The sequence below is a fragment of the Cyanistes caeruleus genome, chromosome 5 (genome assembly GCF_971803275.1).
Source record: "Cyanistes caeruleus chromosome 5, bCyaCae1.hap1.1, whole genome shotgun sequence".
In the NCBI taxonomy this organism is placed as follows: Eukaryota; Metazoa; Chordata; class Aves; order Passeriformes; family Paridae; genus Cyanistes; species Cyanistes caeruleus.
Window position 1 is genome coordinate 26,107,359 of NC_141705.1, and position 27,415 is coordinate 26,134,773.

Genomic DNA, 27,415 nt, shown 5'->3' on the forward strand with positions numbered 1-27,415 from the left:
CTTCTGATCAGTTTTGATATTTAGGCAGCCATAACAGACTTTATTGTGTAGGCAGCCTTCAATAACCCATAGCATTAGAACATTAACTTGTTGTAATTTGCTGTGCACAGGAACAACAACAGAATTGTCCCTGCTTTTCTCAGCTGCCTATCTTACTCAACCTGATGCACTGAAAAAAGTGGTTCATGTTACTATCAGAAAGGCTAAGAGAAGTCTTTCCAAGGAAATCCTTTTCTCCCACCAACACCACAAGCTTAGTTACCTAAGGCTGTAAGTTCATCACCCAGTCAGAGAGAAAAATGTCTCAATCTCCCACCTCTGCAGGTAGACAGGAAAAAAAAAATGCAGGTAAGGAAAAAATTCTAGAAGTCCTATTAATTCTTGAAGATATCCAACCACACAGCAAAAGGCAAAAACTGCATCTGACAGCCAGCAGAATCCAAGACCATAAAGGCTCAAGACTGCACTATTTTAGTTGAAGGCAAAAAGAAAAAAAAAAAGTAAAACTGAATTTTCCATTACCACCTAGCTGTACTATCTGAAAAAGAAACATGAACTAATTCTACTTTTTATTAGTAAAATACACTGTAATATTTAGCCACTAACACATAGTAAAAAAAAATTTAAAAAAAAGATCAACCAAAAAAAGCAACCTTACCCACGTTCTTGAGGTTAAAAATTTTCTATACAGTATCAATATTCTTATTTGACTTATTTACATATTAGGTTTACTAAAAATGTGCAATCTTTGAAACACTAAAAAAGGGAAACATACACTACTTTGAGACAAAAAAAAACTCTTAAAAGGAAAGCTTTTGAAAACTGAGGGGATCAGAAAAACAGGGAAAGATGACAAAACTCACACCTTGCACTGCAGTCACAGATCTCTGTGTAGCACACTTTTGTCTAAACAACTTAGTGCCTAGTTTTATGTACATTACAGTTTAAAAACTTAAGCATATTCTTATCCCAAAAAGAGGGAATAAAGTCACACAGGCATTCAAAGACAAGAAGAAATCCTAAAATTAGAAATCCTGAAAAATTGCTTCCACATAGGTCACTCACAAATGATAATGCATCAATGATAAAACAGTTCTAAATCTCAAGACACCATAATCATAGGAACTCTGATAAAAAGGCTATTTAGAATCAAATTTGTCAGTTTAACAAAATAACCACGATCTGAAGAAAGAGCTTAGCAATCAGTTTTCACCAGGTTGATGACATGGATACATACAGTATTCAGGATGTAAAATATGTGTCTCCTCGTCTTCATCTATTGTCTGTCCTAATGAAAACAGTCTGACCCGTCTCATCTTCAGCAGCCTTGGAGAGCTTTCACGGGCTGTACTCCCAACGTCCACAACATCACCAGAAGCAGCAGTGGGAACAATTTTTTTCAGGAATTCCATTTTTACATGCCCTCTGTGGTCTCAGCAGCTATGCTCCACAGAGTGCGGCTCCCACATCAACTTCCTTGAGCACAGAGGTGGACTTCTGGTGATGTCATGTCAAACCTGGGTGGTGCCAACAGCAGCGTCAGCTGCTGGCCAGCTGCTCCAAGGCAGATTCTAAAGACATTTAACTGTGCAGACTGATAAGAAAACCAAACACCACCAAGTCTATATATTAACTAATGCATGCAAAACTCTGCACGCCAAGGAGGCACTATTTAGCACTGGGAAAATTTTAAGCACTAAAAAAATTCGCAACACATTTGCAAACTCATATCTGACAGAGTTCAATAGCTCTTTATTTTCATGAAGTGTACAGAGAGCATTCATCTGTATTTGAAAGATAACACTTATCATTCAGAAAGTCTAGGCACTTTGTTTTTAAAGCTGGTGTATATAACATCACCATTCACATTCTCATACAGTTTTAGCCACTAACTACAAAAATACTAACTTTTATTATATATTGAGTTCTCTTTCTGCAGGGACTCTAGTGCTATTTTTACCACTTAAAATATTTGCACCACCTTCCAGAAAACTGCAAGTACAGAAATAACCTGTCTCTTGTCCAAACATCCATCCCTAGGGCTACTTCTCTATACATGCCTGGTTTAGCTGAGTTTTTTGGTTTTATTTCAGGAAGTTTAAATGTTGTTTTATATTTAGCTTACAGAAGCCAGAAAGATGACTTGCATTTGGAGCAGAAGGTTCAAGGACAAAAGAAATACATTAGCATAGAAGAAGAATGTTCCTTAAGGCGTTCTACAATTGGGAATGCACGTATCATTGTTTGATTTAAAGCATTCTTTTATTTACTACACAGAATGGAGATAGACGGACACAATACTAGGCAATATTCCTACTTCATTTGCCACCAAAGACTGTACACACTGCTCAGAGGAAGTACACTAAATACTCGCTCCAAACAGCTCAGTGGCAGCCTGCATAATTCTGTTATTTTTATGAAGGCAGCACAGTGTCCAAGATATTGCTGAATGCATGCAACACAATTACCCAAACTACACATGCAGCATAGCACACTTCTATGCCTTCCCTAAAAGAAGGTATTTAATCTGAAATTCACTACTGTTTAGCTCTTAAAAGGAAAAAAAAAAAAAAAAGTCCAGGAAAGGTGTACAGCACAAAATGTTTTACATCCCATTGTTTCAGTTAATGCTCACAAGGGGCTGCTCAACTGGATTAAGTTGTCAGTCTTACTCAACTGCCACATCTGTGGTTCAGAACATCACAACTTGAGAAAGTTGGTACAAGTTCATTAAAGTTGCCACCTAAGACATTTCTCAAGTTCTATATAGACTGAAAATGTCTTTTCTAGTCAATCCTGCATTAAAATCCCCAGATATCCAAGTTAGTCTAAATTCCCCTTGCAAATGAATACAAGCATCTACACAAGTTTTTCCTTATAAATGAATACAAAATTCTGACCTTATCATAAGAGACATATTGCAAGAATACCACTTCCTGAAGGGAGATCAAGCACAAAATTCTCCCTATAACAATTTCATTCACAGTATTTTTTCCACAATACAAAAAAATTTAGAGAAGTGGGTTTATGTATTTTCAAAACAAATAATAAAGATACCACAAAGACAATTTGTGATTACAACAGATCGTGAGTCATTACAAGCTCAAGCCATCATTTATTCATAACAGCATTATTTTCTATAGAATTTCTTTTTTTGCCCTTGAAATCTTGCCACAAACCTACTTTACAGTTCCTTGCATTTGGGAACAAGAGAGAAATTCAGATGCTTCCATGAGACTGAGAATGCTTCCAACCATCCACCTGCCAAAGTGCAGTTTACAGATGGGGCAACCAGATGTTTCACTTTGTACCCTTCTTAAACACCCTCTGAATGGCTCAAACTAGGTATCAAAATGCTTTTAACAACCCTATGGAGGTTTTCTTATGCATGTAGACACAAGGTGGAGGTGACATGAAGTGCAAGCACTTAGTGCACCACTTACATTAAGTGCACAAGGTGTGACATTTTACACAACATGCAGCATATGTCATGAGTTACTCATCAATTTAAAAAACAATTAGGTGTTGAAACTATACTTTTTTAAAATTAGAAAACAATAGCCTTTCAAGTAATAGGACACACAAAACACAAGCAAGTAATGAAAACCACCCTCCATATAAATGATCATATTTCAAGACTAAACCTAATAAACTAATAAAGCTTATACAAAATAGATGTATCAAAAAGCTTTTGACTGATTTTTCCTTCAGGGTGGCTTTTGACTCTTAAGAACATCAAGAAGTTTTCTAGAGAAGATAGCAGGGAATACATAAGTATATATTTATGTAAGTATATGGATGGGTGGAGATTAATTCCAGGACTTCTATACTCCATTATGTTCTATGAAAACAGCATTTTATAAAAAATGAAGGCAAGACACAAGGCTTACGTTTTTGTCTTGGTACATCATTTCACATACACTCCTCCCTCACATTTGTTCTTACCATCTTATTAAACAGGACAATGTAAAATTGTGGGTTCTATATAACCTGAGCAAGTTTTACAGATTATCTGTCAGTTTAAAACATATCAGAAGTCTAACAACTGTTATACCTAAATTCATCCTTAAACAAAACAAAAACAGGCAACAAAAAGCCTTATTCAATAATTTTTAACACTGCTATTCTGGAACCTCTAAACAAATAAAAAAAAATTTAAAAATAGAAGACTTGGTCTTAGAACTCTTCGATGCATTACAGCAAATTTTTTGATGTATTTTCATGTGCATTCCACTTAAGTTCTGTTGACTTCAATCAGTCAAAGGGTGACTGATTTTACACTGAAGTGCCTCCTGAAGTCATTTGGGGTTCCCTTGCCACAGTTCTTGATGCTTACATCACTAGTTGTGCAAGATAACACCTGAGCTCTGCACCTCTCACTAACAGGAATCCACATTAGCAGAACTTTCCATCAGGAGGGATTACAGATCATGAAACATGCAGCAATGTAATAGTGAATGATCACAGCACAACAGCACTTCCCAGAGCACTGTCTCCTTGGATTAGACCCTTCAGAACTCAGATATCCAAACTTTTTGGCAGGGGTGCATAGAAATCCACGTACATGGGAATTCCATTGAAGCAGGTAAACCTGCTGATGGAGGATCAACCCAAGAATGAGAAACACTGAAAAAACAAAACATAGTCAATGAAAGATCCATGTGAGAGAGGACTACTGCAAGTAACTTGAATTCACATGTGCAGAGAATTCCTAGAATTAGCAATAATAATAGTAAAAGACAATTATGAACTAGACAAGATATTTGGAAGTACAATTTTGGAAGACCGCCTAGAGGCCCTATAGCCTACCACAAATAGCACATCATTTGACAGGTCTCTTCCGAGCAATCGTGCATTGCAAACCTGCAGCTTTGTAACAGGAAATGTTTCTGAAACTACTCCACCGTGCCAGAGAAACACCAGCCCAACTTTACCTTCTGTGGGAGAGGGGGTAAAGGTTTCTTTTATATTTACCGCGTAGGACGGCGAGAGCTGCTGGCCGCTGGAGGCGGGGGAAGCGCGGTGCCGCCGGTCCCACGGGGGGGATCCCGCGGCTCTCCAGGGCAGCGCCCCCCGCGCTTTGCCCGCAGCGCCTCCCCGCGGCCAGAGGCCGCACTGCGCCCTCCGCCGCCGGGCCCCGAGCTGCCGGCCTGACAGCGGGCTGCCTTTAACCTGCCCGCGCCGCACACACCCCCCGGCACAGGAAACAGAACTGCGCCCGATTCCACGGGCCCCCGCAGAAAGCAACAAGTTCGGGGAGCTTGAACTTGCTGCTTAGCACGGTGGGAACGTGTTCCAAAATACAGCCATTTCAAGGAAACCCCACAGCCACTCTGCCACCACGGCCCCTTCGTAGATGCACACCCCACACTCACAGGCATACGAGGTTTCCCTGTAGGCTCTGTCCTAGGGTTCCCACAGCAGTTTCAGACTTCCGATCCAGTCCAAATCCTTAAAATAATTTCATCATGGTGCAATAATTAAATCGCAAAATAACAGCTGGAGCTGGTGTCTCCGAGGAGGGACCCTGAGCAAATGATCCCCTGGGTGTTTATACCCTCACAGTCTAGGCACGGGGATGTCTGGGTCTCTGAGTGCCTGGTCCCCTGGCTGGCACTAGAGGTCCCCGTGCCCTCGTTGTACAAAGGGGCTCACGTTCTCTTGCCTCGGGCTCCTGGCTCCGCAGAGCTCTGCCTGGAGCTGCACAGCGAGCCACATGCGAGGAGGAACGTATTCCTCAACAGCCACGCTGGCAGTATGGCCATTGGTACAACCACGCAGCTGGAGGCTTTTCTGCGCCAGCAGAGCATAAACCTTGCTGGTTTAAACGTCTTTTTCAACCTAAATGATTGTCACCTCCCTTTAGGTAAAAACTTCAATGGAGTGGGCACATCTGTTGGCACACAAGACCCTGTGCTATCTCCCAGCTTTTCAGCAACAGGACAACATTAACTGGACAGAATGTCACACCAAAAAAAACCCCAACACCCCACCAAAACAAAAACCTACAAAGCAAAACTATCCTTCCTGCTGGGACACTGGTACTGGAGGCATCACCAAAAGAGTTTCAACAGGAGAGACAGTAAAAACAGTAAAAGAAAGGGTGCAAGCTTTGCCTTTTGAAAGAGTGAGTGGACCAAGTGATGCAAAGCGGTCTCTCTCTTGGCAGCTTTTCAAGAAACGTTAACATTCTTTGAGATTAAGGGTGTTAACTATACATCCTATACTGATCATAGCATACAAAATCTATTGAACACAGCATTAGTGTGCACCAAACAATTATTATTTTGCATAAAAAATACTTTTAAGTCATTTAACCTTTCTATGGTTTTGGTTTACTGCTTTTTTTAATGAAAAAAATGTAAATAGTTTCAGTTATTCCCATGCTTTCCTTAGACACAGCTAGCTATTTCCTGAGAAATGAAAGAAACAAACAACAGTCAGTTTCTGGTAAAGTTTCTCTTTTCTTTCAATCACCTAGGCTGCATTTATTTGCTTTATATGGGGGCTGGAGTTCGTTTTGAAGCAAGCTGGGGGCTTTTTTCTTTGGAAGTAGAATAATTCTTTGCAAATTTCTGGGAATGATTTGGGAGGGTGGGGTTCAGAGTTTGGCTTTGATTATCTAGCATTAGAAAGAAAAAAACCCAGAAATATCTGTCAAAATATATCCATCAGCAGTTGGACATAAAACCATTATGTTCACTGACTGAATACCGTATTATTCTGTTTAACAGAAAAGCCCCCAGATTTTTACCATTTATATATTAAGTTTTAACTGTTCTTATCTTGAGGTCACATGAAAGAATACAATGCTTTCCTGAACTCATTAGGAGTTCCTGAGAAGATCAAGTTATTGTCTACCCTACAACTTCTACAATCCTCAGTTGGGATAAGGATCTGGGCTTCCTGTTGCTAAACTCTCGCTTGCTCCAAGTACTGATATGTTGCACAAGAGCTTCCAAACCTATGAATTTCTCCCACTGGCAGATCTTTCTTCAAATAACAATCTGCAGCATTATGCAACCTGTACCATACCCATTTACACAAGTAGAAATATCAAGAGAAGACATCATTACACAATCTCATTACAATAGAAGTAGCCAGGTTTTTTTATTTTATAAAATAATCAAAGTGAATGATGACGATGTTGATATCTCTATATAGAAAGACATTAAAATAAGAAACATTTTAAAACCAAAGGTTCATTGCCAGAACAACAATGGCAACACTACTGTGAAATTGGATCTCTAAGGAATTTGGACCTGAACTTCTACGAAAAGCTTTTCAAGTGCTTTACAGAAAAAACAAGAGTTGACAATTGTTAATGCATAGGACAGCCAGAACATAGTAAGCAATAACCAGAGGCCAAGCACACATATATTTCCAGAATTACTCAAAAACAGTGGGTCAATATGTATTTCTTAAACAAATATTTGGGCTATTTAGTTGATGATTTTTACAGTTATTGTCATAGTCTCTGTTAAGAGCTTCTCTAGCACTACATAAAAGTACACATCTGTAGAAAAATTTCCTCATGTTTGAATGGCCACCTTTTAAAAACATGCTAAAAGCATAAAAGTCAAATGGCAAGGGAATCTATATTCCACTGTTCAGAATAACCTTCATTCCAATCCCAAAACTGCATACAGCACACTTACCCTGCTTTCCTTACTAAGCCTAACCTAACTAGTTTATTGCTTAAAATTTTATTCAAGGCAGGTATGCTTAAAATGCTACTGACCTGGGGGAACTATCATTCTTTTTTTTTACTGTGACTTTTCTCCATCACTTCTACTACTTAAAAAGAAACTAAAACAAAACAAAATCAAAAAACAAAAACAAAACCATGCTTAGTGAGTTCATAGGATAAGCTCCATTTGCAATAGCAAGGAAAAAGCTCTCTATGCCTACATTAAATACAGGTTCTGTCTTGATTTACATAGTATTCATCATTCCCGTCTATTTTAGTTCTTTTCTTCTGAAATTAACTAAGTTTTCAAAACATGGCCATGAGAAGTTTAATCTACATGGCAGAATAGAAAGTAAAAACTAATATTCAACCCACTTGAAAGAAAATCCAATTCACCTGGGTGGTTGAATTCACAAGTTCATTCATGTGGATAGACATGCTCACATGTCTACTAATTTAGGCTCTCTTATACAGATCATGCTACTAAAACTCTGAAATACTACATATTGTGGAAGATAAATGTATTACAGGATCTATACTAGCTGAGGAGCAATGGATTTCTAAATCTCACACAACATATAGTCTTCCTATATAGAATTTCATAATGTCATCTCTTTCTCATAACAAAATCACCATGTCAAAAGAAGCAGGTCACGATAGAGATCAAGATTTATAATATTAAAATACTCACAGAATAAATAAGTACTTCCTTTTCTTAAGTTAGGTATTTGTTAACCTTTTGTGCAACAGTAGCTAAATCAAGTTGATTAACAAATCATTTCTCACAGAGAAGTGCTGTCTGTGAGACTTCACAGTTAGTCTTATCTAGAGGTAGTTCAAACTATTGTATCTATCTTCCTAACAGAGTATTATTTTAAAAAGTTAGATATTGTCTGTTTGCCCACATATGTGTTGGGACAGAACTTCAAACCTTCTCCCTTCTTTTCAATGTCAAAGACAGAAATAATGATCTCTAACGCATTACAAGATTCCTCAGTTGAAAAGACCTAACTTTAGATTTTTAAAAACTAGTATTCCTGTTTAAATCATAAATTAAAGACTTCCTTCTGGGTAAAGGAACAACACTCCAATTCCTGTAAAATAAAAATGTCTTTGCCCCTTCTTCTTAGTAACTTGAACGTATTTCCACATGGTAATCTGAACATAATCAGAAAGAATATCTGCTGCTGCAACTATGCAATTAGATTTGAATAGAACACGGCCCCAACCCTACAGTAAATGTAGTTGTACTTCAGTACTCAGGGCAGAAGCTTTCAACATTTGTGGCTTATAGAAAGATTGGCACCTGTATCAAAGGAAAACAAATTCACTCCTGGTCTGACCAAGATGCCTTCCCCTTACTGGAGACACATAACAATTCTATTAAAATCAAGGCAGGGGGAAAATTAGATACTTAAGGAACTTACTTATCAGATAGCACATGACTATGATTTACCATAGTAATACATCACATGAATACCTGCTATTAACTTCAAGTAATTCTTCCATGTAAATTCTGTATGCGTCAAAGAGAGTTAAGTTTTTTCTGTAGCAAGCATAGAATGCTATGGGATATTGTTTCCACTGAATAAAGTAGGAAGACTTTTGGTGGATTTTGTTTTGTTTTCTAATTAATATATGAGTCTCTACTGTCTTATGGAGGAGGAAAAAAATCAGTAACAACAACCAAAACACCAGATACCGCAGAGGATGCTCCCAGTAGAATTCCACATGAGCCCATGGGCACCACAGTATTGTAGCTTTAAATACATAAACATTTGCAAAATGTCATTCATGTTTAACAGAAAACAAGAAAAGAGGCAGAGAATTTGCACTTTTATAATTTCTATAAAGGAAATAGAACAGATATAGTTTAGGTTTAGTGAGGTTTTCGTTTCAGGGCTTTGAGCACAGAAGAAATTCAAACTTTCAGTGCTGGATGTCAGATGAAATCTAATTTCCTATTTGGAAAGATACAGCATACTTGGATGAAATAGGGGTCCAACTAAGGTACTAAATTAAAATTCAAAAATGTTTCTAGTAGGAAGGGGAGAAAAAAGCCCTAAATTCGAAATCAAACAATTTTTGATTATTAGCAAATAACTGAACAGTCACTAAATGCAGTGCTAGAATAACTAACTCTCAACATATCAAAGTTTCTAAGTAAAAAAAACAACACAGAAAGATGAAGGAACTAAACAAAAAAATTGTTGAGGCACCCAAGAGAAAACATCAATTTCTACCCTACATGGAACATTTATGTACATATGCACAACCATGCAAGTTTGCTTGGTAAATGTAGTCATATTATCAGAGTAAAGCTTATAAAAGTGAAGAGCAGTAAACAAGATCACCATAAGAAAGATAAAACAAAATAAAAACCCCAGAAGCAATACACAGCACACTGACTTTACAACTTCAGAAGGACAATGAACAGACTGCTTAAGAGACAGCAATCAAGGCAAAGCTACTGTTGCTACACACCAGCCCTACTGCTCAGGCATTCTGACAATCACCTGGGGGCAACAGCAAAGCTCAAAAGGCACTTCCACGTACTAATAGTTCTACCCAAGTACCACACATTAAAGTGGATCTATGAAATGATATGGTATTACGAGTGGTAAATTGTGAAGTTCAGATTAAGACAAAAGAGTGGTGGCATACTTTTAACTCGCATATATCACCAGATTAAAAGGATTATTCTAATTTTTAATGCCAGAAGAAACATATACAAGATTAGCATGTATTGTAAAAGATTTACGAAAGTATTCCTCATGATGGAAGAGAATTGCTGTATTACCTATCTGAAGGAAAGGTTAAGCCTGTTCCTCTTAGAAGCAAGAAGGAAAAAAAGTCACCTGCCTTTGAAGAGGAGAGAGGAAACTGAAATTTAAGGACCTGGTAGGACATGATCACCAAGGAAGGGAAGAACTCCCTTTATTTAAAGAAAAAAACATATGAAGAGATCAGAAGGACTAAAGAACACCTGAGTGTTTTCTTCACTTGTGACTTTTAATAGTAAAAGACTCATAACCATAAAAGTGAAAGACAGGAGGATTCTTTTCCATAATTTTTCACAAACTGGAATTACTTCCTCCTTAAGGAAATGTAAAAGAGGTGTGACGACTGTCATTTTGTCCATGCTAGGATTAGCTTCCATCACTCACACAGAAGAGCTAAAGAAATGTGGTTAAAATTGAGAACAGGAGTTAAGTACACCTGAAAGGGAGAAGGCTCCTTTCCTCACACAACCCTGGTATTCCTTCCTTAACTTTGCTGTATGTTTTAGACCGAATCCTTATATTCTTTAAGGAGTGGTTCAAATCAAAGGAACAGTTGTGCATCAGAAGCAAGGCTTGCTGCACTTCATTATGCATTTCTGAGCCAGAGCACTACTGAGGAGAAGCTAAGCATAGCAGAGACAAGGACTTCACGACCAGTGATGCACTGTACATGGAAATTGCCATGGGCTAAATGTATAAAGTGTATAAAATGTATAAAGTGTATAAAGCCCTGATGAGCAGAGGCACAAGGGACTGCAACTCAGAGTTTCCACAGGAAAGCTCTGCAGCTACATAGGAGGTATCAGAAGTAGCTGCATCACTTGTGCTTTACCCAAACCTCTGGAAAAAAATACCACTGTCTTATCTTTGACATGTTTTGCTTAGACATACAATGTTTTCATTAGCTATGAAACAAGGAATAAGCATTTTCCAGTTCCCTAAAAACTTCTGGTTTCCATTCCATTATATATCATAGATTCAAACTCTAATATGGAGTCTTTACTGTAACTTGTACAGTTACCCTACACCTTAATGTAGAAGTTACTGTTACTTTTAAATTAAGCACCTCTTCAAATGAATTGCTTTCAAGCTAACAGTTGCTGGCTGCAAATGTAGAACAGCAGTATCTCCACAACCAATATATAACAGCTGCTGACCAAAAAAAGCATTACAAATAAAGGTTGAAGATGTATATGGATACAGATAGCTGTGTGTGTATATACATATAAAAAGGGCTGTAATAGTGCAATTTTAAGCAAGAGCAAAATTAGTTAGCATACAGAGTTCTTCTCCACCATCTTCCTACTGATGCATAATGAGATTATTAAAAGAAATTCACCACAGGTCTAGTCCCTTTGAAGGCCAAATGTATTTCACTTTGGGTGTTAAAATTTACCCAAAGGTAATGCCTTGTATATTATGCTCAATATACAAGCAGATTACATTTTTAAAAAAGTGGCCAAAAGAAAAAAAAAAATCAAACTAAAATTCATTGTTCATTATCAAGATACTTAGCTGCTCTTCATGCCAGAAAATAAGTTCAAAAATAAAAAGCTTTACAAAATGTTCAGAACAGAATATTTATGAATGTTGAATGCTGCCTAAAAAGGAAACCCAAACAAACAAAAACAAAGTACAAAGTATCCTAGGGAAAGTAAGTCCTACCAGACAGGTTCAACAGTTTTTTCCCCTCTAGTCTGACAGACACTTTCCCACTTCACAGATAGAGTAGCTCAGATTCTGTGTCCCTGTTAGCATTTCTGTCTTCTGGGGTTTGTTTGGTAGATGTGCCTCAGATGTTCCACATTATTTGAACAACACAAGGCATCAAGTGTGAGGCATTCTGCAAGTCATTTGTCATTACAGTTAGGTATGCTCTACAAAATTCTTCAGCAGAAACATACCTCTAGTCAGGCATCAGAGTGAAAACAAATGCTCAAATGAAGCAGGAGGCAAGGGGAGAAGCCTACAAAAAGCCTTATTACATGCAGTGAGGCTCACTGAGCTATCTCTTAATAGAATTTTTGTGATAAAAAATAACTTAAATTTTTTGTTTCTTTTTCCAATAGCCACTTTAGAATTTGTATTGACAGAACGAATGAAACTGCTGAGCAGAGTAATAAGTAACATATATTGCTTTAATCCTAAATGATTATTTAAGGAAAAAAAAGGAAGAATAAGAATTTTTTTTAAAAAAAAAAAGTAAAATGCATTTAAAAAACCACCACACTTCTGTCCTCATGATGGTCCATTATTAATTATGCTGGAAAAGAAATTAACCAAACTTAGGTGCTACACCTGCAAAAATGCTTGACAAGTATTAACAGGCACATCAATTATTTTGAATACTGATCAGGAATTGCTTTTACAGAAATATGCTTTTCAGCATAACTGGTACTCCAGTATATTTTGCAGAGAAGTCATGTGAGCTTTTCAAGACCTAACTGGACAAAGCCCTTAGCAACAAGGTTGATCAGGAAACTGATTCTAGATAGTAAATTAACAGCACTGAAGAAGAATGGCAACTGATACATTTCCCATCTATATTATTTTTTCTTATCACATATATTTTTAAAGGAAAGCACTTGAATAAAACTGTCTGCATTCTCCAACAGAAAAATAGACCCTGAAAGACCACTTCTCACTAAAGTGAAAAACAATAAAAACCCCAAACACAACATGATTATTGCCTACACAAATACAGTGGGCTTTTAATACAGAAGACAATAGATATAAACGCTGAAGGATCCAGTGATAAGAATATTTGTTTTAAACCTGATTCCTTTTTAAACATCTTGCAGCAAGTATAAAAAGCACAATAATTACTGAAAAGTATTCCAAAAATTAGATCAGTACTGGACAGTCTTGCTCCCAATAAAGAAAAATCATACAATTCAAACTTGAACATCTGAAGTTTGTAATTGGAGCACTTTTTCTGTATAAAGATATAGAAATGTAGAAACATACATAAGCATTAAAAGCCTTTAAAATTAGATAAAACTAAAGTTGTCCTAAGCAGGGTAAACATGCACATAAGAAAAACTTACAGTAAAAAATTATACTAATATTCTCAAACCCTCTGCCTCCATTTTTCTGTTTAATTTAAAAGACTGATTTGGAGTTCCTACTCCAAAGATGTACTTGCCTTCCTTGAGCAATAGCAAAATATGGTGTTTAAGGTAAACATCTGCAGAAACTAATTTAGCATACTTTGAGAGAAAGAATACATCAGTACAAAAACAATTATGGTATAAAATTTCTAACAAAGGACAGTTAAGCAAATCAGTATGTTACATAACTAAAAATGAAAAACAGTAACAGAAGCAAACATGGGTACAAGATATACTGGAGATGTTCCAAAGGCAGATCTTACCATACACTCAAATTCTATTTTTTTGTATACTTCTGCTGCACAGAATATATAGAATGATACAAAATAAAGAAAAGGGAGAGCTATGAGGAAATATTACAGAATATATATAATACTCTAATTATTAACAATTTGTTAATAATAGAATTTAAAATATTCTATTACATTCTATAAAGTACTATAGTACATATAAATAATAAAATTGTCTTGAATACAGAAGTCCACATAGCAAATAGCATATCAAGAACAGCACTTCAATATTTTCATCCTGTCACACCAATGTATCCTCTGTTCCAAGGCCAAAAGAAGGCGTGGTCTATCAGTTTTAGTACTTGACTATAGAAAAGCAGTGTGTTACATTATTTTTGAAGGACAGTTTAGACGTTGGTTGGATCTCTCCACACTCACTTCAGCTCAGAAGTGCTCGCTCTAGTGACAATAGTTGCCCTGTACTTAACATCAATGCATATCTATTTCCTACTGATTCCTACTGAATCCTGACATGCAAAGCAGCCAAGAAAAGAGCATCTAGATATGGCACTGAGGTAGAAATGAGAGCATTGACTAAGGAACCAGGTCCCTACCAACACAAAGCTTTCCATGATTCCACGACTGCCCTCTCCAATGAGCTGCAGTATCCGGCTACAGCCACAAGGGGGCAGAGCACAGGCGCCCGCACATCCCAAAGCAGGGAGGGCTCTGCTTCCCCCAATTCCGATTTGCACGGAGCATTGCCGTTCGTGAAAGAAAACTTGAGAGAACTCTTGAACTTACAGAAATTACAAAAAAGAAATACTAAATGTACAATTCGGGAATTACTGAATGCACAGACACCACATCTGGCTTCCGAAGTCCCCAAGAAGCCTATGACTGGGAGGCTATTTGCCGTGTTCTCGACCTCTTCCTTAGACATTAACTTTTGGCCAGTTACAGTTACACTGTATTAAAACAAACATTCTTGTTGGATTTAATAGAGTACAGACAGTCTTTTAGTCAGACAACTGACACCTAAAGTAGCAGCTCAAGGTGCATTACAATACAAATGCTTAGCAAAACAGAAAAAGATACATGAAAATTATTTATGACACTACAGTGAGAAAGACCTTACCACTTAGAAGCCATTGTTAACCACTGACTAGGATGTATCCATCAAGACATTTTCCCCGAGTCCAACGTTGTGCTTCGAGATGTAAAAGTCGACAAAGACGTAAACAGCTTTGAGCTGGCTGGTGTGTAGCCAAAAACTGGAGAAAGATCTCCAAACACAGTACAGACAAATGAAGTACAGAACTCTGAAAAAGAAATAAGAAAAAAATCAAACCTTAGACACTTAATAGAAACATCAAAAATTTCCCAATGCTTCAGAATTTTGAATTTATCATTGAAAAGTTAAAAACTGTAAGAGTCTTGTTACATTTGCCTTCAAAATTGCTGTTCTGCTCAGAAGCTAACAATTCTTAATGATTTTTTTTCCCCATGAAAGAGAAAATTAAAACTGACACCAAACTAACATCTGGTTTCCCACGCTCAGCATACTCTGCATGCATCCATTCCTTATGAAGGGTTTCATTTGTACTTTAGTTATAAACATATTTTTATTAGTCATATATAACCACTCTAAAAATGCAAGTAATTCTGAATCGATTTTTTCATATTAGTCCTTTTATTAATTTATTTTCTGATTTTTTGTTGGTTTTTTTTTCATCTGCTCAGTTAGGAGGATGTGGTCAGAAAAAGAAACAAAACCAATACTTCATCTGGGTCTTCCTAACAAAGCCTTGAGAAATTCTGGAGATTCCTTCACAATAGAAGTTCGTATGCAGCTGACATACTTGCCACAACTTGCCTAAGTAGCAGTTTCTTTTTGTTCTTCTATAGTGCCAAACTACAGTAAAAGAGAGTACTTTAGTGTTTTTCATTTTACCCTGAAGGCAGATCAAGTACTTTCAACTGCTTTTAACAACTCAAGTCTCATCATGCAGTAGCAGTCCATCACTCCAGAACATCTAATTTATATATGGAAATTTTTTTTCTTGTTTTTAAAATTCATAGCTTGAAGAATTCCAGGAACTTTAAAATTTCATAGCTTGAAAATTTTCCAGGAAAAATGTGTAAAAACCCCTGTATATCCAACATGATTTTCACTGCTCTGATGCAGCACGAATGTAGCAGCTTCCTTTAAGGATGTGTGAACTATTCAATCATCATCAATTCTTTTATGTACAATTTGTTCCACTTCTTAATTAGTGTTTCCAAAAATACAAAAGAGAGACCCACATAAGTGCAGTCTAAAAGTAAAAAGCCACATCCTGAAGATTTTTAAGATGTAAAAGAGAGCTCAAAACTGGGACTGTGAGACAAGCAAGAAAATTAGATAAACTTTTGCAAACAGAAGGCAACCTGATGCTGATATATAAATTGGGAATGTATTACATAATTCCTTGGAAAAGCAAGTAAAGTGTTTTAGAAGATTTGACTGATTACAAAGAGAAGCATTTAAAGACAGACAAAATTCTGACTGTGAATTTTACCTAAATTTTGCAACTTTTTAATAAAAATATGAACTATTTTCCATAGTCCGTGCATTTGACAGTGCAGTGCATCACATACACATCACTTTCACCTCTTCAGACAAGTAGGACAAGTGAACATTGCTTTCTGCACAGCAGAAATGTATCACCTTTCATCCTACCTACACAGATAAACTGTACTATTTCCTTTTTTCTCTTCTTTTTTCTCCTTTTTTTTATTGAAATCAGTTCATGTCAAACCTTACATTCACCCCAGTTTGAAAGAGAGTGGGTCAGCTGTCCTTTAACTCCTCTACAAATACAATCAGCAGTTCAGGGAACAGCAGTTCAACGCAATCAAACCCATGCCTTATTACCCTCCATAAAATTGACAGAATACCCAGACAGAAATCCACCCTGGCATATGCTGACATTTAGTTCACTACCTCACGCAAAACATACGTTCACAGGTACATAATCCATTCTATTTAGAGGCTTCCCTGCTCGCTAGCTTTGGAACAAACACACACAAACACATCTTCCTTCTTTACCACATCAGATTCAGCTCCCCCTCCCACCACACCACCACCCAACAGCCCAGCTGCTTAATGAAAGAAATAAAGTTAGGCTGAAAACTCACTTGACTGTCCGAGCTTTAGGAAGGTAATGTCAGTTCAGTCAGTAGACTGGAAAGGGGCCAGAGGGTGGAAGCCCGTGAAAACCCATGCAATGTATTCAAGTTTTTTTTTGTACACACTGAGCAATAATTAATTTCATGTTGTAGCTGCTGCCCAGAACTTCAAGAACAGATACAGTTGGATTTGAATACAACCTGAGGTATTCTACAGAATCAATCTGATCAGATTAACTCGGCTACAGGAAAAATAAAGTATCAGTGAAGGTAGCAAAAAGGTCAGAAGTCTCAACAGATGCCAGTGAAGCTTACAGTAGCTACAGCATATTGCTGGTTCATTTGGCTTCATTTCCTAACGGCAGCTGACAAGTTAAAATGTAACTATATTTTATCAGATTTGAAGTCAAAGGTATCACACAGGTGCAGTTTCAGTGTTTGGGGTTCACCCTTACAGAAGATTTATGAAAAGAAGCAGAACATGAAAAAAAGAAACATAATAAAATTGAAAATACAAGAGGTTTGCTATCATAAGGTTCAAAAAATAGTACAAAGAAAACTGATGCTACCTCTAAGTTCTCATATGAAAAAATTCAGAGCTCCTCTAACAACCTGAATTGGAAAACACAACTAAAAATCCAGCCAACTTAACAGCACATGTAACTTCTAATTACATAAACTTTTTTTTTTTGGGGGGGGGGGCGGGGGGTGTTCACGGAGCATTATTTTCAAGCTGCTGTATTATATTCACAGAGTACCTGCTATAATATTGGCTGCTGTGCAAGACAGAACTGAGCTTTAGCTTTTGAGCAGCAATTAAGATGCTCATTCAGCACACATTGCTAAACGTAGGAGAGGTGGTACAGCCGATCACTACCAAAAATTTTTGGGATGGCAATTAATACTAATGTTGCTGGAATTCAAAGTATCAGCACCTTCATCTAAGGAGATACATACAACACACTATATTAGAGCTTTCTTTATAATTACTGGCCCAAAAGATTTAATAAGATGATACTTCAAAAGAAAGCAAGCAATACTAGTTGTTTCAGACATCTGCTAGAAGTGATGTTTCCATGCTACAAACCCTAACCAGGCTTCAATACACTGTTTGCTTTTACACAGGTAGAATAAAGGCAGAGATGAGCAGTATCCATTTTTATGGCATCATTTGAAAAATTGCAACAAAGAGCTTGAAGTTTAGGGGTAAACAATGGCACTATGGTCACCCAAACCAGTGGCTGACCCATAACTTCAACATTTTCTAGAGTTAAGTAACCTGTTGTCACAAGCACTCCTAAGATCACACACCACCCCTTGTAAGCTTTGGTCCTCTTGTCAACTTACACCACCCCTCATACAGGGGGTAGAAGGAAGAAAACAACATTGTTGACTATAAACTAGATTTATTATACAACATATTGACTATATACAAGACTTCCCTGTTACAGACCAATTACCCATTTTTTCCACTGCAGGATGCAGAAATGATATCAGAAGGTTGAAAGATTTCCAGCAGCTGACAAGTCTCCTTGTTCTCCCAACCCTTTCCTCAGCAACAGCATGCACTACTGGACTATACTGAGGTTATGGCTTGCTGTCCTCCCAAGTAAGTGATACTGGTGACTGACATCAGAAATAGCAAAAAGAAGAGCTTGAGAGCACCTGAATATTACGGAAGGCATTTTTAAGCTAATTGCCTCATAAAATTGAATGGCGTAAGAATAAAAATTCGGAATAAAGTTTCCCAGGCTCCTTATACCCAAATCTGCTCCATTTCCTTACTGAAGCTTGGCACACTGTGTCTCAACAGAAGATTTTTAGTAACAACTTGGTTCTTTTGCTTCCTGCAAAAGTTTTAAGTATATTATAGTGTATAACAATAATCAACACCACTAACTAAAAATGGTACAGGATGAACTGAGTGTTACTAAATGCTGTCAAGAACACAGCAGTCATGCAATATTCTCCCAGTTTCACCAACCATTTCCTTACTGAAAACCAGCTTTTTTCCACTCCACAATCCACACAACCAGTGAGGCTGGATGACTGCTGATCAATCAACTGTGAGGAACCACAAAAGTCGTAAACAGGAGAGACACAGGGTCACTAATGCAAAAACCAAGCCTTCCGGGGGCTTGGGCAAGGACTTCATTAAATACAAATATTGCAACTGGAAGATGCATAGATCATTGGCATGAAATTAATGTAGGTTCAGTTTTTACATAACTGATATGGAAATGAGATAACACTCACAGAGCATATCAAGATCACCTAAAAGGATTCATGGGACAAAAAGAAAAAACTGCATATCCTAGCCATAACAAAACCTTGGAATATAGCCAACCACCTGCACCTGAGAACTACATGTGTTTTACTGGTTCAACACTTTCTTCTTCCAAGAATTACAAATAGCTCTCCATTTACAAACTGACAAACTTCAATTGAAGATATTCCCATTTGTAGTGAAGAAGGATTTGCAAGATGAATTTGAGGGTTTGGTACTAAATGTGTAATAATTTGATCATGATAACTCAAACTTAAAAATGGGTTATTTGAATTCTCTTTTCCTTTAGCATGAAAGGGGATTATGTAAGTGAGTCCCAGATCATATTCACAGGGCCAGGGCCGCAAACCCTGCAAGTTCTTTGAATCTCTACCGTAACTTTTTATCTTTTGGAGTCTCATTTCAAAGTATTAGGAGTACACCAAAACTCAGACTCTGTTTTTACAGCAGAATGGATACTTCTATCTAAGCCTAAGACCTTTTCAGTTTCTCAGATTATTCTCTTTAAAAAAATTGCCTTTTTCTAGTGTCCCAAGGAAAGGAATCTGCTGCCTTCACAAAACAGTGATGCAGTTATACCTTTCCAAGGTGCGAATGCCCTGATTGCTCCTTTACCCCCACTATCTTTGGACTGTTGATTTAGAGTTTCCTCAGCATTTTTTTTCCAATATTTCCAAATATTTTGGACCCCCCAAAAAGTGACCTTAACTATCTTCTATTACACCAACTATCAATTTGGACTAGGAATCTGAAAGTATTTCCCTGCTGCTTTTCAAGGAACTGCAGCAGAGAAATACTTTCTCTGCAAGTGATCTGCAAAGGACCAAGAAATTACAGTTCTTTCCTCTTAGCATCAGAGATTATAAGTAATTCAGATGTTCAGACTACCTTAAAGAAATATTGCTTCCTCCAGGAAAACAGCTACAACTAAGCCTAAGTCTGTGTAGTATTTAAAAATGTGTGCCGGAACACAAGTATTTCCAAGAGAAGAAATTAGTAAGACTCCAGCTTGCCGCATCTTATGTCCAATAGAATTTATCATCACCTGCCCTTCTTATTTCATATGCACTAGGAAGGGAAAACAGCAGAACTTTATCCAGAGCAACCACCTTATATCACACCTTCAAACTGCTTTTGGCAATTTTTTACTTTTGAAAGTACCTCAAACCAAAACAAACAATCCCTTTCTATTCAACTTTGGAGATCAGCATCTAGCAGGGTTCAAGCACTTGAAATCAAGGAATGATAAAAAAATTAACATCTTATGCAGAACACTTCTTCCCTTAACAGACTGTTAAGGCTCAAAATACAGTCTCCTTTTTAAAAAGTGGCCAAAACTATTGAACACTGACCAGTTCGGTTACTGTATCTATACAAAGAAAAATGTGGCAATTTTTCTTAGTTATAACATTAGATGGAATCAACACGAACTTTAGGCATATTTAGTACCAAGGTCTATAGGAATTAAATAAATAAATAATACCTCCCCACTGCCCCACCCACACAAAAAAAAAAGCCTCACCACTTTACTCCCGTGAACAAAGCAGGAAGCTGCTTTCCCCACTTCCTCCCCTCAAAGCATCTTCAACAGAGGTTAAACTTAGCTCTTGTATAAAACACCAGTAGTTCTTCCAATATGCTGACCAGACAACGATGATCAATAATTTATAATATAGCAAGTATAACATCAGTTAGATTTCTTAGCTACTGAAGCAGTTGCAGAAAAACATTTCTATTGATATACCCCAATACAGTGCAATTATCTCTGGCCTCTGGAAATAGAATACAAATACTGCAGAAAAAGCAGTAGTGCTAACTGCTTTTGAACTACAGTGGTCAGAATGGGGACTTTACCTGCAGACCATCTCAACCCATTCATTTTTCTTAACCTGTAGAGTTCATAGAGTAGTTCAGATTTACACAGGGTAAGATATGAACTCTCTTTTACACTTTAAAAAAAAAGCTCAAATGAGGCCAGTCTGCATTGTTCAGCATAACAATAACAGAAACATTAAAGTAGCTGAATTATTCTTCTTGTTTCTAGGCACAAAATGTTATGAAACCCCTAGTGACTTCTCTCTCTCCTCTGCATGCTAGTTGTCCTGTAACAATCACACAGAAGTATTCAAGCAGCCACCTGCAAAATTCAGAATGTCTTGTGTCTCTAATATATGTCAGTTTTTAAACTTAGAACATCTGCATCACTGAGCTAGAGTCACAAAGACTGTATGCCTTTAAACTACATAAGTTATATGTAAGTGTTTTATATACTAGGTATGGTTTGATGGGAACATACAATAAAAGCCACTTTCAAATTATGGAGACTGAGACATACTTGAAAATGGAACTATTTATTCTTAATTTTAAAAGGCAAGACAAGAGAACTGCACTATGGCATAACATGGAATACACTATGCAATACCTTCTTTAGATCCCCTGCCAGGAGACACAAGGTTGGGTTTCAAACTGAATCAAATCAATTGCACACAATCTACCTCAGCACCACAAGAATAAAAATACAATCTGTGCCTAACTGATGGTTTGTTTACAGATTTTGAATTACAGACTATAATATCATAGACTGATCATGATTAACAGGAAGAGAAGTGTTCATAAATGCTTTTAAATAAGGTTCATTTACCCCCTAATACAGCAGAGGCCCTAAACTATACTAAAGTATTAAAGAAATGTGTAGGTTAAAACTCTCAGGTTTCCTGCACCAAAAGCTTGTTCTATTTATTTTGTACTTCTGTTTACCCAGCTTTCTGTTCCACTTGCTATCCACCACTCTCACTCTCCCCAGATATTCACCTATCAATTGTGCATGTAAATACATATAAATATATGCACAAACACATGTATCAACTCCATCTGAAAAGACATCTCTGATCCCTAATTTTATATGCATTATCTGCTACCAAAGTAATTTCAAATAGAGTGGCAGGGGTAAAGCCTAGAAGAATCTGAGGGAATGGGGCAAGATCTCCAGGATTTCTGTGTCAAGAAACAGTACCAGGTTTGCCATATCCAAGTGAAGACGTCAGGGAGATCTACACACACTGGTACTCCTGCAAAGAATAAGAGCACTCATTTGCAACTCCTTTCTCTTTATGAGTTGATGTGGGATATCCAGGAGCCTCCCGAGTCACAACAACAGCCATCATGGGACCAGACACTGCTTATCACCCCATCCCAGAGAATAAACAGGCCAGTCTGCAGTCACAGTGCACAGGGCAGTAATTCTCCAGCTTTTTGGATGACATTGGTTTTGGATGATGTCTACAGAACTAGAAATCTTAGTTATTTTTGCTTACAGCAATTTTTTTCTTTTAACATAATCAGCATTACTGGCAGATTAGATTAGTTTGATTAAAAATCATGAAAACTCTATCAATGTCAAAATGTCCAGATGCCATTAGCACAATCCCAGCAGTTCTTTCTGATTTGGCACAAGAGCAGAAGTGGTGTTGATAAGGACTATTCTCATGAAACACAGATAAAGATTACTAGGAATACTTCAGCTATCTTCCATGCTAAGGCCTCTAAAGAGAATCAGCCTTTGTCTAGCTCTACTGTTAGTTCCAAGTCCTCTTTAGGACATGGGATTTACTAGATGATACTTCTTTGTTTTGCAGAACTGGACAACACCAGTGAAGAAATAAAGTCACTCTTTGCAATATCAACTTCAAATGCAAATTCCTGAGGTCTTGTTTCATCAGAGCATTCTCAAGCCTTATGGTACAGCTATTTCTTCACTACAAAAAAAAATTAATCTCTTAACAGTCTCCCACATTGAATTACTAGAGCCTTATCTTCTGGATCAAGTACAACAAAATTATCTCTATTTGTAGTTTTTATGCTCTCTCCAGCTCTTATTTTATAAACATATCGAACATTACTCCAAACAAACAAACTTAACGGCATAGGGCTGGCAAAACCTACACAATTATTGTCCTTGAAACTACTACAAAAAAGCAGCAGTGAAAGTTCAACAACAGGAAGTCTGTGAAAGGCTAAGTAAATGGGATTGCATACTGCAAGGCAGGTCTAACTCATAACCTCACAAGGATCTTTTTACACACCATTTTATTCTGTGCTCTTCTCCCTTGCTTACTTGCACTGCTGGGGTGTCTTTGAGCTCCTTGAATACTCTCTGCACAAGTATGACTAACACCATGCCCACTGGGACCCAAACCATAATAGGCCCAAGGACTGTTGGCAAAAGTGATGTTTAACAAAACTGCATTTAACCTACAGCTTCACTTTCCTCTTAATGTAACATAATTGAGCAGTAATATTTTTTGTTATAAGTTGCAGTTTATGAAGACAACAAGAAATCTTGAGAGGACTATGGAAGGCGAACAGGATCCCTAAGGTTTACAAACAAGATACACCCATGAGAATATTAAAAAACCTCTATAAACTCCCACTGGAACCTTCCCTGGAATACATGATAGAAGTCTGGCCAATGCATGCTAAAAAGACTTACTAATATATGAAGAAGGCAATTATAGCATTTTAGTAAGATAAGGTGAACAAGAAATCTCACCCTAACAAGAAACAGTCTGGTTTATCTGGTTTAGCAAAATTATACTACTACCCTCCAGAAACACACTCAAGATAAGGGGGAAAAAAAATTAACAAGAAAAAATTGCTACCTAAGATGAAAAATAATGTTGCCCACTGCTTTAACAAACAATTGCAAATATTCCCCAACATCAATTATTTAGTTTTGAAGCAGCCTTCCAATATTTAGCTGAAACATGCAGAAACACACAAAGCTTATTTTATCGTGACCATCTCATATAACTTAAAAAATCTAAGAAGAGAGGAGAGAAAAAGGTCCAAGCAGGAGTCTTCTCCCATTTTCTGGAATACAGGGAGTAAGAAGAAAACAGGTCACCACATTAATTCCAAAGTGACCACCCACGCCACTCAAGAGGCATGTCAATAGTCCCAAGCCTACTGCTAGACACTCTTGTCTGTAGCTATTTCAAGCTAGGCCAGCCCCAGCTCTTGAAAAGTAAAGTTCTCTTACACCTGTATGGACCAGCTGCCAAAGCAGCAGCTGGAATGATGGAAGAAAGGTCCTCCTGTACCAAGATCTATGCAAACTCCATGCAGCTCAGCTTTGACTATTGTCACTAACCACAAAAAACAATTCATGTTGCTTCTTGTGACAAGGGCAAGAATACCTATGTAAAGAACAAACCAATAAAACCCCAAAGCTTACAGCAACAGCGTCAGGGCACCAGATCCTTGTACCAGATCAAATATTTAAACATTTCAGAGAACTTCAAACTCAACTTCAGAAGTTTGGTTTTGTTTTTAATACTTGTTCCTCTTCTACTTTTGCATGCAAAAAAATCATCAGGAAAAACTAGGGATAAATACAAAAATCCCTCAAAACTGAAGCCATGTCCAGAGCAAACACTGTTGTTCAGCTAGCTTGAGGGGATTTTTTTCCTCTGATATCTTCCAGTGATGGTATTGGACACTTGCTGTTTGAGAATGTATTCTGTCATTCTTCCTGGGAGGTGCTCATGTCAGAGGGAATTAGGATTATAATAGACTTGGGGGAGGGGAAGGAAGGAAAGGAAGGACAACACAAGTCTTAGAGACAGAGCTATATGGCAGTACACAGATACTCAGACAATTAACTGTCCAGCACTGAGGATAAGCAAGCTAAATACCAGAAAGAACTGCTCTTTTAGTCAATACAGAAAGGCAGAAGCAACCCTAGCTGAGTCAGTCTGGCCAACATCTATTACTGAAGTTCATCAGGACTTAGAGCAAGACCAGACAAGAATAACGCTGAATTCTAAAACCTCCTACCATTGCAACACTTCTCCAGACCACTGTGATTCCTGGGAGGATTATTACAGATACAAAAGTTGTAAGGGTTCAAAGCTGTTTGGGTGCGAGTGTGCAGAAGCTGCACAAAGCAGCAAACCACAGCCAGGCTGTGGGCTAGGCCAGCTGCCCTCCCACTGATGATGAGCTACCCCGCATTTTCTACTGGTAAGGCAGACCAGTAACAGGTACAGGGTCACAAACCCTGAAATATTATCCTCATTTTTCTCACAGCAACTCACATGTGCATATAGCTCCTTCCTCTGACATTATCTGCACAACACCTATAGCTTCTTTTAAACTAAAGCCTAAATGTGGGCAAAAACTGCTAAAAACTCATGACATTCTAAGCTGAAAGAAGCAAATTATACACCCATATTCTGTATTATGCAAGTCCACTGAAGTGAAAAGTTTGCCTTCATGTCTCTTAAGGAAATCAGACAAAAAAGTTAAACTTGTCCTTTGGTCCTTTATACAATAATAAAGGTGTCTTCACCTGGCGAGATGATGAAGACACAACCCCCTGAAATACAAAGCTAGAAAAATCAGCAACTCCTGCCTGATGTAGAACACACTGTTTTCCCAGTTGTTTTCCTTGATGCATAGCCACTGAAGGGAATTATAATCTTCTTAAGTTCTTAGAAAAAGTAAATACAGACAGCATGATCTCAACTATATTAGCAAAAACTTTCAGCATACCAATTAATTTTATCACCCTAAATTAGAAAGACAAGCATTCCCAGTGAAATAAACATATGAGGACCACTCTTGAGCTGTTGAAGACTAGGAGGATGACTCTGCAAAGTGTTAATACAGTAACATGAAAAATGAAGAGTTCTACTTTTTGCCTTAGAAGAATTATGCGATTACACAAAAACCAGGTATCACCATGATTTGGTTCACTTAGGCCATTCAAACAGAAACAGAATTAGTTGAATTTTCCAACTTTACCTTAACTAACCTCACAGAAGAATTAAACAACTTTTCTTTTGAAATGAAGCTCATCAACAACGGTCTACAACATCCTAAAAGCAACATACAATCACTCTGCTCCAAGGAAACCACTTCCACAGAAGTCAGCACAGACTTTAACCAAATCAATTTTGGAATATAAATAAGGACTCATTCACAGCAGCAATTTGCTCAGGGAAGTTGGTTGTCTACTGGCAACAACCACCACCAAATACCACTAAAAACCTCTACAAACCACAGATAGAGGAAGCTTTTGACACTGAAAATGTTGTTCTCATCTTTAAATACGTGACTTACTAAACATGCAACACATTTTTTACGTAGGGGTTTGCTTCCTTTCTGAGATAGTGCCACAGATACGAATCAGTGTGGTTTTAAAGCACTTGGTCAAAGATCTTCCACAAAGATTCTGAAGTATTCGGCACATATCCTCCACATGACAGTAACAACACAGAAGCAAAGCAACTGAAACAGCCTACTGAGGAAATGACACGGTGAGGAAGTACTTCTTAAGAAACTACAATTAATTTCACTCTTTGCTCAACCCTCAAACAGCAAACCACCTTCTTTCTCGAAGTACTGTATATACTCCATGAAGTCTGCAGCAGGGAGATATGCAGTGCACAAAGGAGTAAAGAACTCGTTTTCTGGTTTAGTGCATTTCTTCCCTACTGTCCATTTGAGATTTGCAATTCTAAAGGAACTCCAGGTTACACTCTTGCTGCCTCGTCTCCAGATTGCCTTACTATTCTTCGAGATCATATTAGCAAATTGCTTTTGCAACTCCCTCAGTATGAGTGACCACCAAAATATTTGAGATTTGCTGGGTTTTCAGGGTTTTTTTATGTTTTCCGTCTGACTCCTTAGGATGTTTTAGCTAGAGCTACTCTGATTGTCAGACAGTGATTTCTGCTCAAGACACAAACCGAACTTGCCGACTGACCAACAAAAATTGTCACATTACCAAAATACTAGACACATACACGTGAAAGTGGAGAGGAGAAAACTAATTAAGCCCCTATAATACTTCCAGCCACACAAACACGCCTATCTGAAGCTGTAAAAACCGTGGAAGCCTAACTTGGTCCTAAAATCACCTCAGAGCGACTCCATCAGCGAGGCGCTGCACACTAAGCGAAGGGCGCGCACACACGGCTCCTAGTTCGCCGCTCAAGTCTCCCAAGTTTCACCCGAAGGCGGGGGAGCGGGCCAGCTGCGCGGAGGGCGGCACGGGTGGCCGGGGGCGTCGCTGCTCGCCCGCACCGCCCTCCCCACCAGGAGCCGGGACGCGCGTTTCTCCGCCGGAGCCCCCGGACACC

General features: G+C 37.8%; 1 protein-coding gene across 19 annotated transcripts in view; it reads right to left on the minus strand.

Moving 5' to 3' along the window:
* The window catches only part of FRYL (FRY like transcription coactivator), a 165,107-nt gene that overhangs the window by 131,835 nt on the left and 5,857 nt on the right, over positions 1-27,415 (minus strand). For 13 of the 19 annotated variants that reach the window (XM_086889548.1, XM_086889544.1, XM_086889537.1 and 10 more), the window contains exon 2: positions 14,952-15,135. Coding sequence is in view for 6 of the 19 variants with exons in the window: in XM_086889531.1 (XP_086745657.1) it covers positions 1,238-1,412 (175 nt within the window). In the remaining 13 variants the exon portion in view is untranslated. Of the gene's footprint in view, positions 1-1,237; positions 1,645-14,951; positions 15,136-27,415 lie in introns of those variants that run through there. The other 6 variants (XM_086889529.1, XM_086889527.1, XM_086889528.1 and 3 more) reach the window with 2 other exon arrangements.